The sequence below is a fragment of the Carya illinoinensis genome, chromosome 12, assembly GCF_018687715.1.
Source record: "Carya illinoinensis cultivar Pawnee chromosome 12, C.illinoinensisPawnee_v1, whole genome shotgun sequence".
Lineage (NCBI taxonomy): Eukaryota > Viridiplantae > Streptophyta > Magnoliopsida > Fagales > Juglandaceae > Carya > Carya illinoinensis.
In genome coordinates, this window is record NC_056763.1 from 22088121 (window position 1) to 22104505 (window position 16385).

At 36.2% G+C, this 16385-nt stretch overlaps 1 protein-coding gene across 1 annotated transcript; it reads left to right on the top strand.

Moving 5' to 3' along the window:
- The first annotated feature begins 7174 nt into the window (after nucleotides 1-7174).
- LOC122289018 (general transcription factor IIE subunit 1-like) lies at nucleotides 7175-16385 on the top strand. The gene is made up of 12 exons (XM_043095893.1): nucleotides 7175-7648; nucleotides 7767-7830; nucleotides 9363-9448; nucleotides 9571-9693; nucleotides 9952-10072; nucleotides 11210-11338; nucleotides 11522-11631; nucleotides 11738-11897; nucleotides 13342-13533; nucleotides 14252-14485; nucleotides 14687-14891; nucleotides 15815-16385. The coding sequence occupies exons 3-12, from the start codon at nucleotides 9426-9428 to the stop codon at nucleotides 15886-15888; spliced, it is 1371 nt and encodes a 456-aa protein (XP_042951827.1). The 5' UTR covers nucleotides 7175-7648; nucleotides 7767-7830; nucleotides 9363-9425; the 3' UTR covers nucleotides 15889-16385.

The window sequence follows — 16385 nt, forward strand, 5'->3', positions numbered from 1 at the left end:
CGTTTGAAGCCATTTTCGGCCTTGGAGAGTGAGGGAGAGTGAGAGCTCCACATAGCTCCGTTGGCCATGAAATTTCTTGGGAAAGTTCATGGTGATGAGAGGAACAAGGTGGTGGTGGTGAAACACCATGGGTGGCCGTGTACGGTGGTGCACGGCGGTGCAACCGAACGTGTGTGTGTGAAGACCCATCGGAGAAAAAGTGAGAGTTAGGGGAAAAGAAGGACATGGGGAGGAAGCTCTTGACATGGTGGTTCCATTGGTGGTGCTTGGTGGCCGTTTCGGCTGTGTATGGTGGTCCAAAGAGGTGAAAAAAGGTTGAAGACCCATTTCTTTGAAGGGAGATAGAGAGAGACTCGGTGGTCGGTAAAGTACACCACCGGTGCAGTGGAGGTCGCCGGTGAGGGAGGATCACGCCGGTGTGGGAGGTGAGGCACGGCGGCCGGAGGTGGCGCCGGTTGGAAGCTTGGACCGAATGGACATGGAGGAACCAACATGTACGTCGGCCATGAAGAGGAAAGAGAGGAGAGAGAAAAGAGAAAGAAGAAGAAGAAAAGAAAAAAAAGAAAAAAGGAAAAAGGAAAAAGTGAAGGGAAAAGAATAGGAGCCTGGGTATTTAATCTCAGTCCTACACTTCGGGATCCTCAAAAGGATCTAACGATGAGTTTAAACACTGATTTAAAAACGCGTAAGTATTTTATTTAAAATAAACACTTTAATAAAACACTAAGAGAAATTAAGATAGAATATTATTTTATAAACTAAAGTTTATAAAATAATATTTCTTCATCATTATCTAAATTGATAATATATCATTAATCACTCAAAGAGGATAAAACCATTTAATTTAAATAAGAGTTTTTAACGTAAGGTTAAACCTCTTAATATTTTAAAACAACTAAAATATTTAATATAAGATATTATCCACAATTATAATATTTTCAGAGCTCATTAAAATATTATAATTGTGCTACATTAAAACATACTTATCTAATAATACTGAAAATATATTTTATAGATATTTTCATAATATTTAAAATATTCGTAAGCATTAAAATATCTATTTTATTTTGAAATCCGCAAGATAGTTTTCAGAACATGCCATCGAGATACAGTACGTAGAATAAATTTCAATACGTAGATCGAAGCTCATAAAGAAGAAGAAGAAAGGAGCGGATATTACAATAAGCTAACTTATAGAGTTTTCACGGGGTTTCCAATAGAAATTCCTTAAATTAAATTTTCTAGCGGGTTGTTACACACTGGCTACCGTACAAGGCCCACAGTGGCCAACTATGGCCCTTTTGGGTTCCCGGCACTATGCACCCATATTGTGCATGCACAGAGACGTTCATCCATGCACTAACAGCATTGTGCACTTGAGTGCACAGTGTTTGCTTTCTTGTGTGAATGCCTATGCACAACACACTTTCTTTTCTTATTTAAAATGCATGCTGACAATGTACATAAAACGCACAAAGGACTTACATTTCAAATGGCCAAGGAGTTTGGGTTTCCGGTTTATACGTTGAGTGCATGGAAAAGCACTTATGTGCAGTGCCCTTAATCGCCTAGTCGAGGAAAGGTTCACTCGCCCATTTTCCATAGTAGTGCTTTTAATAAAAATAAAAGTGGAAAGACCAAAGATACTTATCTGGAAGAGTTTCATTTGCTCCTTCAGAGATTATTTAGTGCGTCAAAAAATCTTCCTTATTTCACTTCCTATGTATAAAATTAATTCAGATCCCATAGACAACACCAATTGTTAACGCCTAAAAATGACACAACAGGTCGGAATGGGAGAAAGATCAATTCCTAGCCCTATTGAGGCTATTCGGGCCTCGATTGATATTGTGTGGAGCTCCTAGCAGTGGTCCGATGCGGCTGTACAATATTTGTGCATACATCCATGATAGCAAATAGTAAATAAATGCAGGAAAAATAAAGAGAGTGAGATACACATATTTATGTGATTCAGCACTAGGCCTACATCCATGAGGGTTCGAGAAATGGATGATTCACTATAATAAGTTTGTTTTATAGTCTCTTATGGTCTCTTATCTTCACTGTACAATAAATCTCGAAGGTCTGTCTTTTGGTGGAGATATCGTCGCAAAAACTACTTTCGTGAGGTTGAAGAAACCTTTGTGGAGAAGTCTGGCCCAAAATCCCTGAGTCGTTTATCCGTTCCTTTTATTTCTACCACTTGCTTTACGTCTATTCACATCTTCTTTATGTCAAATCACTCATTTTCCCTCTTGACACTTTGCACTCCCTCAATCCTTTGCCTCCTCCTTCCCTTTCTCTTTCTTCCCTCCTTATGAGTCTCCCCCTTTAGGCTAGGCCTAGGAAACACTATGGGAGAAAGATCCATTCTCAACCCTACTGAGGCTATTCGGGCCTCGATCGGTATTGTATGGAGCCCCCGACAATGGTCCAATTTAGCTGTATGGTGTCCGTGCATATATCAATGATAGCAAAATAGTAAATAAATGCAGGAAAAATAAAGAGAGGGAGACACACATATTTAAGTGGTTCGACATTAGGGCTACATCCACGAGGGTTCGAGGAGGGGAGGATTTACTATAATAAGTTTGTTTTGCAGCCTCTCATAGTCTCTCATCCTCACTGTATAATAAATCTCGAAGGTCTGTCTTCTGGTGGATATATCATCGCTGGAACTCATTTCATGAGGTTGAAAAAGCCTTTTCGAAGAAGTCTGGCCCAAAATCCCCGACATCGTCTGTGTTTGTGCCTTTTATCTTCTGCCTCTTACTTTATGTCCATTCACCTCTTCTTTATGTCGCATCACCCATTTTTCCTCTTGAAACTCTGCACTCCCTCAGTCCTTTGCCTCATTCTTCCCTCTCTCTTTCTTCCCTCCTGATGAGTCTCCTCCTTTCAGTTGGGCCTAAAAAATACTATGGGACTAATATATTTTATCCCCTACAGAAGTGTTTTTTAATGAATTTATGATTTTTATTTATTTTTAAATATTTAAGGGGTTTAAAAAAATGTTTGAAAAAAAAGAAAAAATAAAATAAAATTTTCTTGCTCGTTGAGGATCACCGAGGATTAGGAATGTAATCGGTTTGGTTCAATCTAATTTTGTATATCTTTTATAACCAGACAGTATTCTCCAGTTTTGAAAATTTAAGAACCGATTCACTACCGAAACCCGAACTTTCGATTTTTCTATTTTACGGATTATCTATATTTGTAATAATATGAGTTTACATATACCAAACTATTAGTCGATTTATATTATAATCTAAGTACACCATTTTATAATAATAAACACATACTATTATAGTATTGAATTTAACTATAATCTATATAAGTTCTAAAATTTTTATATAAATATATATGATTAAATGTGTAAAAATGTATTTACAAAAAGAATATATATATATATTATAATTTATTATGCCAAAAATATTACTAATTTCATAATTAGATAATAAGGTAGGTGAGTTTGTTTTACATAATACATTGATATGAGATTGTTTTAAAGAAGTAGATGCAATATTAGAAATATTTCATTTTCATAACTTGTTAGAGATTTGTTCTGAAAAATCATTTTTACTTTTGAAAAAAGTAGTCTTTTAAATTGGATGGAACTTCATGGGGACAAATAAATGAGTTTCTTTTGCTTCTGACCTTCAGGGGTTTGGTAATTTTTTAAAATACTTGTATAATGTAGTCATAATTGTACTTCTCCCACAATTTGATAGAAACTTGGTAGGCTAAAAAATAATGGTCTTGAAAGTGGGATGAGGTTTGATAACATATTCTCATTTTATAATCTAGTTTAATTTGGGTAAGAAAATGATAAGTAGTGGACAATGCTTTAATGCAAGTGGATAATCATTTTGAGATGAAAAAATTTTAAAAATTTATTGGGGAGGAACAGGAAAAAGAAGAGGTTCAGGTTCATAATGATCCCACCATAATAAAAACTATCATGTGAGTATTTTAATCTTATGTAATTTTTCAAAATGAATGAACCATGAATAATGCAAATTTTTATTTTGCTTTATCTCATATATATAATAATTTATCATATAATTATTATATATAATCATAATTATTGTAATTTGCTTTTTATATATTATAATTATTATGCTAGAAATATATTTCTAAGTTTATATTAATAACTTAATATTAATGTTTATATTTAATATTAAAATTTTATGTTATATTAATTACAATTTAGTATATAATATATATATATATATAATATATTATAAGAACTTATAAATACATATACTAGTTGAAACCGTTTCGGTTTAAATATGAAAATCGGTATTGTTGGGGCTGTTGAAGCAACCCAAACTTGACCCGAAAAGCTTCATTCCGACCCAATCCAATGCAAGGGATTTCCAGGCAGAAAATTCCAACTAACCAATTATCCGAACCGATTTGGACTTCGGAATTATCGGGTTTTTCGAGCCGACTTGACCTGTAGTCTTGCCTCTATAGGATCTCTCGAGTTGCATCCTTCCATCCCTGCATGACTTGGATCTAAAATTAAATAGAATCCAAACAAGCAGAGAGGACAAGATGAAATTAAATGGTGCTTTATAGGGAAGGAGAATTGTAGATATATGATAAAAAAGATATGGAAGAATGATAAGAGAATCTCATACATACCAGACTGACAAGGCATCCACAGCAAATTCTACAAGAATCTAGTCATTAGAATTAGTATTTTGTATTACCAATTCTCCAAGCTGCAAAATCAAAAAGAACATGAACTCATAAGCAAAGAATTAACCAAATTAAATGAACGGATGTCGAAGGAAGTAAGGAAATAAAGTCTAAATTAATAGAGAGATACCAAAGCATGACTCTTAAAGCAGCTGAGAGTTTGAGAAACTCCCAAAGTCCAGAAAAAGCTTCCATGGAAAATCCAGACCAAGTCAAAGGACACCCACCACACACAGTATAGCCATACAACCCAAAATCCAAGACCCACCACAAGATATCTAAACAAAAATTTGCAATGGGGATGAGAAAAAAAGAGGATAGAGAGCAAGATAGAGGATTATTGCTTACCTTGCAAGAGAATAAAGAGCAAGAGAGAGGTGACGAACAGAAGAAAAACTTGGAGTTTTCGAGTTGCTATGAAGAGCCAAAGTCTAGAAACTCAAAGACGTTGCCTTGGTGGATTACCAAATGATGACGTTTGGTGCAATGGTGATTCATGGTTGCAATTCAAAAAAATTTCGAACCGTTTTTCAATAGCGGTTACGGAAATTCCAACTTCCGTTTAATTTCCATGCGGGTCGGTTGTTTTGGGTCAGGTCAATCTGGAATCCTTGGCCCATTCGGTTATTGGTTATTTTTTTACAACCCTAGGTATTGTATCAGTTTAGGATCAAGTTTGATTTTTAAAAATCAATATAAGACCAAATCACTTACAAATCAGTTTAGGAAACGCCCAACAACCGTAGAGGCTCTTTGCGTGAAACACTGCATCTCCACCCCTCCCACGAAGAAACCTCTAGTTAGCCCACATAGACCAATTTTCCTCCCTTCATCAACCCCACCTACAAGCCTTTTTTCAATAACCCAAAACAGAAAAAGTGCCCCCCACCGTGCACTGCCTCTAACAAACGAACCACGAAAGCAAGCCACCCACATCGCAGTTCCACCCTCTGACCATCGTTGCCTAACCACGCAACACCATAGCCCAGCCATTGCCTTGCACACCACGCATCCATTCCAATCGCAAACAACCTAAAACAACAACTCCAATCTGTCTCGTAGCAACAGCCCAAATGAAAAATCCGCATGCTGAGATCTCCTCCATACGACGAAAGCTACTAGTCATTGCCCAGCCACCGTGTGACCCAACCGAACCACCCAACTCAGCCCGTGTGTCCCTTGTTTTTGTAACACTTGGGTCCAGTACTAAACTATTTTCAAAACTTTTTTTAATTTATAGATGCGAAAAAGCTATTTGAATTTTTAAATATCTGTTTAAAATATAGACTAAAGGCTAAAATCTTTGTTTTGGTAGTTTATAATTTTACCTTAGATTTGATAAGTAATTTAAAAATCTTTTTATAGGCCGAGATATTTTCTTTATCTAGTTGAATTATGTTTTTGAGTTTGAGTCGAAGTCTAAAAATTTAGAAAACCCTTTTTAAATATTTTCTACGCTATCGAAACTAGGGGTGTACAAGCAACCGTGGAACCGCCCGTGACTGACTCAGACCGGCCGTTGGAGGCCAAAACTGGCCGAAACTGCCAAAGAACCTGTCGGCGGGCGGCAACGATTTAGCAAAACCGACTATAGTCGGTTCGGTCACGGTTTGAGGCCGACTCAAACCGCTGAACCAACCGATGTAATAATACTCTTTTTTTTTTTTAAATTTTCTCAATATGAAATGACGCGTGGAACGGCGTCGTTTTACCCTAGACTTTTGTTTCTCACACAGATTAAACGACGCCGTTTATTATTAAACCAAACAGCATCGTTTTGTCTATAAGGTGAGAAAAAAAATTAGAACGGCATCGTCCGGTATTAAACCAAACTGCGCCGTTTCGAAATTACACAGTCATCCTCTTTGCCTTCTTCCCCTTTCTGCGTTTCAGTAACCCTCTCTCTCTCTCCTCTACAACTTTCTCTCTCTACTCTCTCAGACGATCGACGCTGCCAGAGGGGAATCGAGAACCGATCGTAAACCGTCAGAGAGCCGCCGGAGTCAATACGGCCGATTTTCCTCCTCCCCGTCGACCGGTTACGGTCGGTCTGTCCACCATTTCCTCTCTCATTGGTTGGCGACAGTTCTACCCAAAAACCACGCCGAAGGAGTCGGTTTTCACCCCTAATCGAACCTATGCCCTAAATATTTGAAATCGACCTACCCAATCACCCAAGAGCCCGAACCCATCCACTTAAGAATCAACTACCAGAATCTTTTCCACTTCCATGCACGTCGCGCATGTCACTCATGTACGTTACTCCTTTTTTTACCTCTAGGGATTTCAACAGCGGCTATTTTATCACTACTTTGATGAAGCTACCATATTTATCTTCTCCCCCGATTTTCTCTCCATTTGTTTCTCACTCCCTACGATTCTGCGGTTTACCCTTTCGGTTTCTCACATAAAATCTTCCTCTCAATAGATTTAGATACTCAAACTCTCCCTGCTTGTCAATCCGTATCCCACCCCATCACGGCTCTATCACTTCCGTTCTCACTGCATACCCGTCTCTTTCTCTATATATATTTATACCGTTAGATCTCCTGCATGAAGAAAACTCCAAGCCGCAAACCTCCTTTGAAGCCTTCCCTTCCATGCTCGCTGCTCCCCTCTTCAAGCACCACTCCAAGTCATAATGCTTCAGTGAAGCACCTCCTCCACGTAGCTGCCCATCCCCACTGCCCAGTCCCACGCGAAATCTGACAAACACCTTGCCCCTTTCATCAACCGCAACCACCCACACGCACGGCAACACCACCACAAGTCGCTGACGTGGAAGCCCCTGTTTTAGCCTCCTGAAACAGAGCAACGACAGCCTTATCCTCAACCCCTTTTCGGTGCCACCAGTCACGGCAAGGAGATACAGCGGCGTCGATCAGTAGAGCCTCAGAAAACGCAGGTCGTTTCACCCGAGGTCCGCCGTGACCACCTGCTGGTAAGCTCACGCCGATCCTCCCCATGCATAGCCTCTCTGCGTTTTCTTGTTCCTTCCGTAATCTCTCTACCTCTCATCGGTTGATCTCTCTCTCATCTCTCTCTCTCTCTGTGCTCAGCAGCCCAGCTCGCCGCGTATCCACCGTCCACTTCCCAGCTCTTCGCGCAACTCCTTCCCGCACGGTGAGCGTGCCCCTACTGCGTGGTTAAATCGGGAAGCTTAAACTGTCTTAAGTTTCTGTTGCTCCCGTGTCTTCCCATAGTCCATTGCACTTTATGTTGATTAAAACACCCTGCCTTTAGATGAGTGTTAAATCTACTTCTTCTGTACGAGGACTTCATTTTATATTTATAAGTTACAAAGAAAATAGACAAAGAATTGAATTATATTATTAGTAATAATATATATATATAAATATATATATATATATATATATATATATATTTGTTCAAATTATAAATTTCGGAAGGGAATGATATGTACAAAATTCTTATTTTTAAACCCCTTTAAAAAGAAACTAGTTAAGTATGCATATATATATTGAATAAAAGTTGTTGGTTACTTTAATAGATTTTTGTTATTTAGTATTAAATTTTTAAAGTTATATTTCAGTAGGTGGATTTTTAGATTGAGCCTAAGTTTTTTTGGTAGAAAATTATTAGATTTATTTTAGATGGCTTATTTTAACTAGGTTTCGTTTTATATTTTTTTTAGTATGTTATGTTAAGTTATTTTAAAGTGAAATGATCTGGGGTTGAGTTCGGGTTCTAAAATTATTTTAGGTCGGGTAATATTTTATTTTTATTACAAAGACTTTTTTTTTTTAAATGAGTTGAGTTTTTATTTCTTAAATAAACCGGTGTTTGAGTTGGCATTAGGTTAAGTATATTAAGTGGATAATTGATGACTTTGGAAAATGATGGTATTTTAGAAATTATGAGAATTTAGAATAGGTTAATTTAACATTTCGGCTTTAAATATTGAAATATGTGTTCGACCAAAAATTTTCGAGAATTATGTGACTATTTTATAGGTAATGATTAATTTTTGTTTTGTACTATTGTGGAAAAATTTTAAAAAGCTAATAAGTTCAGGTAAGCGGGGTTCTTATGCTAGACTTTGCATAAAAAAAATAAACTGAGACTAATTTTGAAAAAATATGCATATTTTGTTATGAAAATAATTTTGAAACAACTTCAGTTATTTATCTGCATTACTTATGAAATTATGTATGAGAATAAAAAAAAAAATTTGGCATGACTGGTGTGGATATGAGCTTATGAGAATTTAGTTTTATACAAAGAAATTATGTATAAGAATAAACTAATTTATGTTATTGAGAATTTCTTTGTTGTTCTTATGAAGGAACATTGATATTTGGATTGAGTAAATAAATTAATATTTTATGGAGTTTTCTAAATTTTATAATTGTGATATTGAAATTGATATTAAATAATAAGAGCTAACTCTCCGAATTTCTAAAAACAAGATGTTACAAGAATTGTTCAGTTAAGTATCAGAATTATGAAATATGGGTAAAATGATTTTTAAGTATAGTAAATTACTCGTAGAAGATTTTTAAATATTGTCAAATTTTATTAAGAAATTTTATAATATTCTAATATTTTTTTTTTTTTAGAATCTATAAATATCTCAATAAAAGGTTGAGTTTTAAGTTATAAAAAGTAACTCTCCGACCTTTGCTGCTGCACAGGGGCGTAAGATTCCAAAACCTAGAAGTACTTTCTTCGTTGATTTGACTTCAAGAACCAAGAACATGAGTGTCGAACCTTTTAACAGGTACACTCTCCTGAAGTCGAGGTTTCCCCTCCTTAAAATTTGCCAGAAAATACGTTCGTGTCAATTTTTTTTTTTTAAGGTTTACGTAAAGCTTATTTTCTTGTATGGATGAATTGAAAAAGGCTGGTGAAGCTCGCAGCAAGAGCATTCTACGATGACATAACGATGAAAAGGGATAATAAACCCAAAGAGTGTCGGAGTGACAACAGAGGCATCGCCGTCGTGGTGCTCGACGCGCTCACTAGGTTCAGCCCCACTTTTGTTTGCTTCATAATTTATTGAGATCATGTTTTCTGTTTGTTTTTAAAAAAAACATGTGTTCCTCTTATGAGGCATGCAATAGTTTCGAAATTGGAACTAAAATTTTGGGAGTTTAAATCTAAAAGATGTTCAGATGAAACCGGAAGGTAGAGTGCACCAAATTACTTCCAGATGGGCATTTAAGAAAATTTGAAGCAATATTTTTTTTTGTTGTTGCTGCATTTTTCTTATGTGATTCCCAGACGTCAATGGGCAAGAGAAGAAGATTTGGCCAAGGACTTGAAATTACATTTGAAACTTCTTCGTCGAACCTTGCGATTCTTCGAGGAAGAAAAACTGGTTACCCGAGATCATACGAGAGAGGTCGGTATTGATTTTAGCTCATTTGTTTACTTTCGTGTTGATAAAAATACATTCGGCAAGTAGTTGTATCGGGAAGCATGGCATCATGCCCATAGAATTAAGATCATCCAACATGCATATATACATACGGCTATATATGTGTGTGTTTATATTTTTTCCAATATTCATATTTTTATGTATATATGTTAGTTTCGGTAAAGTTTAACTGAAGTGAAAAGTGAGATGATTAAGCAAGTTCTTACAAGTGATATCGATGGTTTACGACCTCGCATTACGTTGGTGCTAAGTATGGTTTCCTGAATTTCTTCATAAAACCAAGGGAAAAAATGACCATAGTTGTAAGTTGAGGTTCGGAATCACGCTCTCCTTTCTAAATTTCTGTGCCTTTTTTTAAATCCTTTTAATCCGGCTACCAGACCTTGTTAACCACTCTTCTGATGTTCTTATAAATCCTAGCTCGATAAGCTCAGTCCTTGCCCATATCAAATTTGAACCGGCATCACAATCGCTTGGAAAAGCCTCTAATAATGTTCGTAGTTGGTGTCCACCTACCCCAAATATCAATTTTGGAGCTGTGGACATGGATTAGAACACCAAAGCATGTCTATTTATTTATATTCGTTACAAAAATGCTTTTTTCCCAAAACAATAACATAAAAAGAATATAAATTTAACGATTCTTACCATCACCCTTTTAAAACTCCAAATCACAGCCAACAATAATATAAATATTTACGGGTCCCATTATTTACCATCACCCTGCATGCGAAGAAAAAAGGAAAGAAAAGAAATACACCCAATTTCCTACGCACAATAATCCATCATCCATATTATGTGCGGGTCTTACACATGTATTAGTATTCTTTTGGTTTTGCTAGAACACTTTTGTTTACCAACCACTAAAAGGAAAGCAGCTTTTCTTCTGGTTTTATCTGCTCTCAGCCATGCTTTGTTGCAGCTTCACACTTTTCATTCTTGAGTTCATGCATAGTAGCTGTCATATTGGGTTCCCTTTTTTAAGTCCTAAGTGACTTACTGTGATTGCATGGAGGAAATCTATGGTTCTTCGATATGCACCAATAAGTTGGCTCGTTTGTATGAAGTATAAATCATTCAATTAGATATATTCTACCACAGACAGCTCAGGGAGAGAAGATATTTAATGCTGCTGTAGCTGCCACAGTTGCTGGTCAACAGACAGCAAAAGTGGGGGATAAAAAGATTAAGATGCGCACTCGCTCATACTGTTGCCTTGATTATGCTCAGGTTTCTTCCCCATTCTTTCTCTCTCTTAATTTTGTTGTTTGTAAATGCATGTTTAGTTACTTGATAGAGACGAAAAGGCCACATGAACCTTTTCTTTGTTCTTCAACCTTCATTATATAGTTAATCATATGTTGACCAAGTTCTGGCTTTTGCTAAGAGTCCTGAAGGAAAAATGTATTGCAGATATACGATGTGGTTAGGTACAGATTGCAGTGTATGAAGAAAAAAATGAAAGATGAATTGGAGAACAAGAACACAGTTCAGGAGTACATATGCCCTAAATGTGGGAAAAGGTCTCAATGACTGCTGATTTTCTTTTTTAAAGTACTAAAGTCATAGACGGACACATGAACAGGCCTATGAATTTATTTTCTGAGAACTTGTGCTTAAAATGTTTAGGTATACCGCATTGGATGCGAGGTTAATCTCTTTGGATGATGAATATTTTCACTGTGAAAGTTGTAACGGGCAACTTGTGGCCGAGAGTGACGAATTAGCTTCTCAAGAAGGAGGAGAAGGATATGACAATGCAAGGAGGCACATGCTTCAAAAGATGGAGGTTTAGTTTTCTCATGGCTAACTTATGTTTTGGATGTGATCTGTGAGTAGGTAATGGTATAAATTAAGTTGTGATGTTTTGTTAGAAGTGGTTATGCATTGTAATATCGGTATTGTTATCCAATTTTCGTATGCTTACATTTTTTAATTGTCAGAAAATTAATGATATTTCTTAAAGGACATTGTTTGCAAATTATTGTATGTATATTTGTGAGTTTGAAATTAAATATTCGCACTTCAACTTTGGGGTCAAATGTTATTAACTGAAAAAAGAAGAATGATAGAAGCGTCTACTTGGGCTATGCCCTTTGTTCTGTAATAAAATCCACAATTTCTTATTAAAAAAATAAGATGATGAAAACAAAAGCCCCTTGGGGTTTAAGCAATTTTATGAAGATGAGAGTTTTTGTTTGGTGAGTACTCATGTTTTTAAATATTTGAAACCATTTATGTTGTGATACAAGAGGTAAGAAGATTCCTCCACATGTTATAAGGGGCTATGCCTTTTGAGTTCTTTTTAATAAAATCTTCAACTGCTTGTAAAAAAATGTTGAGGTCTAGCTCATTGCTTGGGAATTATGTGGGTTATTGCTCTCTGGTGGTCAGTGGAGGCATTTGCAGATCCAAATTATTCTTTAAAATGGAACTTTCTAAGTAGGAAAATGTCGTGTCTGAGGCTTATCTCTATTAGTCATGTCAAAGCACTCCCAGAATATCCACGTGCTTTTATGTCGCACGTGTTGAAGATTACATATATATCACACATTTATCTAACGAATACAGAGCACCTGGTTACCTATTTCAGAAATTGTATTCTATTTTGTTTTCAATTGTTGATTTGCCAATATGTTTTGGCCCCCCCTAAACGGACTTCTTGGCCCTTGACAAAATCTTTCGTTAGTTATTAGATACTGTATTTGGAAGATGGTGTACGTGGAGTAGTGCTGCACTTTTAAATGAACTATTCATAAGTTAAGGAAATGCAGTCCCTTGTATTAAATATGTAGCTTCAAGCCTGTCCTTCGTGCACAGTTCTTGTGCCTTCAAGAGAAGTAGTTTCATAGCAATTCATGCAACCCTCATGTTCTTTAACCATTTTGCTGGATATTATATTACGTTGCCATTTCTTTCTCTATCCTTTGTGTGTGTTTGGGTGCCCGGCCAAGCACGCATGCATTGGCCCTCAGCACGATGTTGTGTCAATTTTTTCTGGCTATCGTACTAATCTTTACCGCATATGTCGGCTTTATGGGCTAGGTGATTTCAATCTGTTTGTTATGATGGTTATTTATTTTTACATAAGGCTTGTCTTCAAGTTGACTTGACATGCAATCTTTGCTAGTTATGGGACTTCTTATGTACCTATTAAAAAAAAAAATTATGGTACTTCTTATTTATAGTACTTTCTCATTCTTTTTTGAATTATCAAAATGGAACGAGTGCAGGTACAACTCAAGCCTTTAGTGGAGCAACTTTGTAGAGTAAAAAACTTGCCTGTTCCTGAATTTGGTGGTCTTCAAGCATGGGAGGCTCGAGCAAGAGCTGCTGGTCGTGCAGCAAATGGTGATTTTAGTGCCATTGATCCTTCTAGATCTTCTCAGGGGCTGGGGTATGGGCCTTTTTTAGGAGACACTAAGGTACCTTCTCCTCATATCTTTTTCCTTTTGTATGTATGATTTTTGGGGTTTGAGGAGGAGCCTAAAACTTGATTGTTTATTTCTTTCTGTTTCTTTTATAAATCAAACCTTCATTGTTTCTTGACAGCATATTGTTGATATTATACTTATCCTTTTATGATGTTGATATCATACTAAGTGTGTTATGATAAATTTTGTGCCTGTCAGGATTTCTGACCACATTAATAAGGCTTGCAATTATGACAGTGTGAACGGAAGATTCCTGATAGACCCAAATATACTTTTCATTGTTTCTCTTGATTTTTCCAATACTGGTATCTGATTTAGGCTGGTTGATTTGCTCTAATGCTAGGCCAAATTGTCCAAAATGTGTTGGGACTTAATTTGTCACAAAGTTGTGATGAAATCCTTAGTAATGGCTGATCTTTAAGCCATATAAATTTTTCTTCTAGTCAAGAAAATGTCTGGGTTCTTAAGATCCTTACTATGAAGTTCATGTATTTCATGTATAACCAGAATTTAATATTGTAACATGTAAAATACAGAGATATTCTCCCGGAATGATTTTTATAACATAAAAAAATGCATACTCAAAGGTCTATGCAGATCTATTGTTATTAATTGTTGGGTGTGCAGCCCCTTAGTTTCATACTTCGAAAATATCTTTCACAAATGAATGTTGACGAATTATGAGCAGTTTATGGTTGGGTCTTGGCAGATTGAAGTTGACTTTTCTGGGGCTGAAGGCAAGCGAGATAATACTAAAACTGAAAATAAGAGTGCATCTCCGAAAGTTTTGCCGCCATGGATGATCAAGGAAGGAATGAACCTGTCAGAAGAGCAACAGGGAGAGGTCAAGCAGGAGTCAAACATGGACGGCGGCTCAGCATCTTTAGAATTTTCAGATGACAAGAAGTCAACTATCGTGAATGATGATAAGAAGAATGTACAGGTTCATGCAATAAGAAACATCTCAGAGAATCTAATAGTTTATTTCTTGCCTTGATCTGCATCATATTTTTCCTTACCCTCTTTTTGTATCTTGTTTTTATTTATACCAAAAAATATTTTGTTCTCCTCCCCCTTTATTTTTATTTTCCTTTTTTTTTTTTTTCTGATTTCAGTTCATTTCTACTTCTTGATTAATTGCTAGGATGAGTATATCAAGGCTTACTATGCCGCCTTACTCAAGAAGCAGCAAGAGCTAGAAGAAGCTGCCAAGCAACAAGATGAATTGTCAAATGCACAATCCTTCAATGGTATCTCTGGCATGACTTCTAATCGCCAAGTTGGAATGAAATCGAAACGGGAGGAGGATGAGGGCGACGATGTGGAATGGGAAGAGGCTCCAGTTGCAGGTAATAACAATGTTATACTCTGTGTTCAATTCAAGTTTTTTTCTCTTTTTTGTATATTTTCGTATCTCATAAATAGTCAGTTAATGTCTATGCTAACAAAGAATTAATACAACATAATGGTATTCAGTTTTTACTATTTCTAACTGTAAAGTTTCCATGTGATATTGTTTAAAAAATAGCCTTGCTATGAAAAAGTTTCATATATAATTAAGGTTTCATATATAATTAAGGTGAAGGAGATGTTTCATGAGTCAGTTAGGTTGTGGCAACCAATTGTCGAGGTCAAGAAGTGTTTATCAATCGATAACAATTGTATGGAAATAAAGACGATCTTGTGTAGGTTATTAGAAGGCATATGTAACAGAAATTGAGGAGAAAGTGTCTTAAGATTGCTCAAGATATTTTGGTCATTTTATGCAGGGGGCAGTGATCTTCCCCTCAGCCTCATGTTCACATGGGGGAGGAAATGTCATTTGGTCCCAGAGTAAAGGGAAAACGATTCTAGTTTTGAAAAATGGGCAAGTTTCCAGGAAACAAGTTGGCACGCAACACCTTAATGTCGCATTTTAAGCAGCAGCTAATTTGAGATACATCTTTCAATCTGCCATTATTGGTCCACTCATCTGCACAGGCACTTGCAAAAACAATTTCTGTATTAAAAAATATGGTGAATTAGTGTGACAATGTGTATGTTACCATTAGTTGGACCGAAAAAAGTTCCATATATGAGGTATTTTTTTGAAAATTTGACACCAGCGAAGAACGCTAAAGCTAGGTGTTCATCGGTATGATGGCGTTAATGAAAATTTTAATTTTTGTAGTAGTTTTTTTTTTTTTTTTTTTTTATTATTGTATTGATTGAACAATAATGACTGAAGTGGTTCGGTGGCCATTGACCGTATGTTTCCCATAATTTTTTACAGGCAATGCAAATGAGAATTACAAAGTTCATCAAGCTAATGTTTTGGGAGACGACATAGATTGGGAGGAAGGTTGAAGAGAGTAGTGGAAGGTTGAAGATAGTAGTTTTCTAGCCTAACTGGCAGATTGTCATGACTTCATTTTATCTGTCAGATATTTTTAGCCCGCAGAATCGTGGTTTGGTGGCCATTGACCGTATGTTTCCCATAATTTTTTACAAATGCAAATGAGAATTACAAAGTTCATGACTTGAACATTCAAGCTGATGTTTCGGGAGATGAAGATGACAACGATATAGATTAGGATGAAGGTTGAAGAGAGTAGTTTTCTAGCCTAACAGGTATGTCAGAGTTGGCAAAAATGGAGTTGAGCAACATTAAGCATGGTAAATGGTGAAAAGACAATAGAGCAAGAGATAGTAAATGACAAAGCATGAAAAGGAAATAAGTCTGTAAAATGTTGTGTATTTCATGCTGTACAGTGACTACGAATATATAGAAGGAATCAGTTAAACCTATACAATGCAAAATACTGAAATATCCCTAAACATTTATACAAATGACTACTTGTCCA

Excerpts from the sequence above, each read along its gene's own strand:
- LOC122289018 (XM_043095893.1), top strand. The coding sequence starts at position 9,426 with ATGAGTGTCGAACCTTTTAACAG. Across the intron at positions 13,534-14,251 it reads CTTTTTTAGGAGACACTAAG|ATTGAAGTTGACTTTTCTGG; the intron begins GTACCTTCTCCT and ends GGGTCTTGGCAG. Across the intron at positions 14,892-15,814 it reads GGAAGAGGCTCCAGTTGCAG|GCAATGCAAATGAGAATTAC; the intron begins GTAATAACAATG and ends AATTTTTTACAG.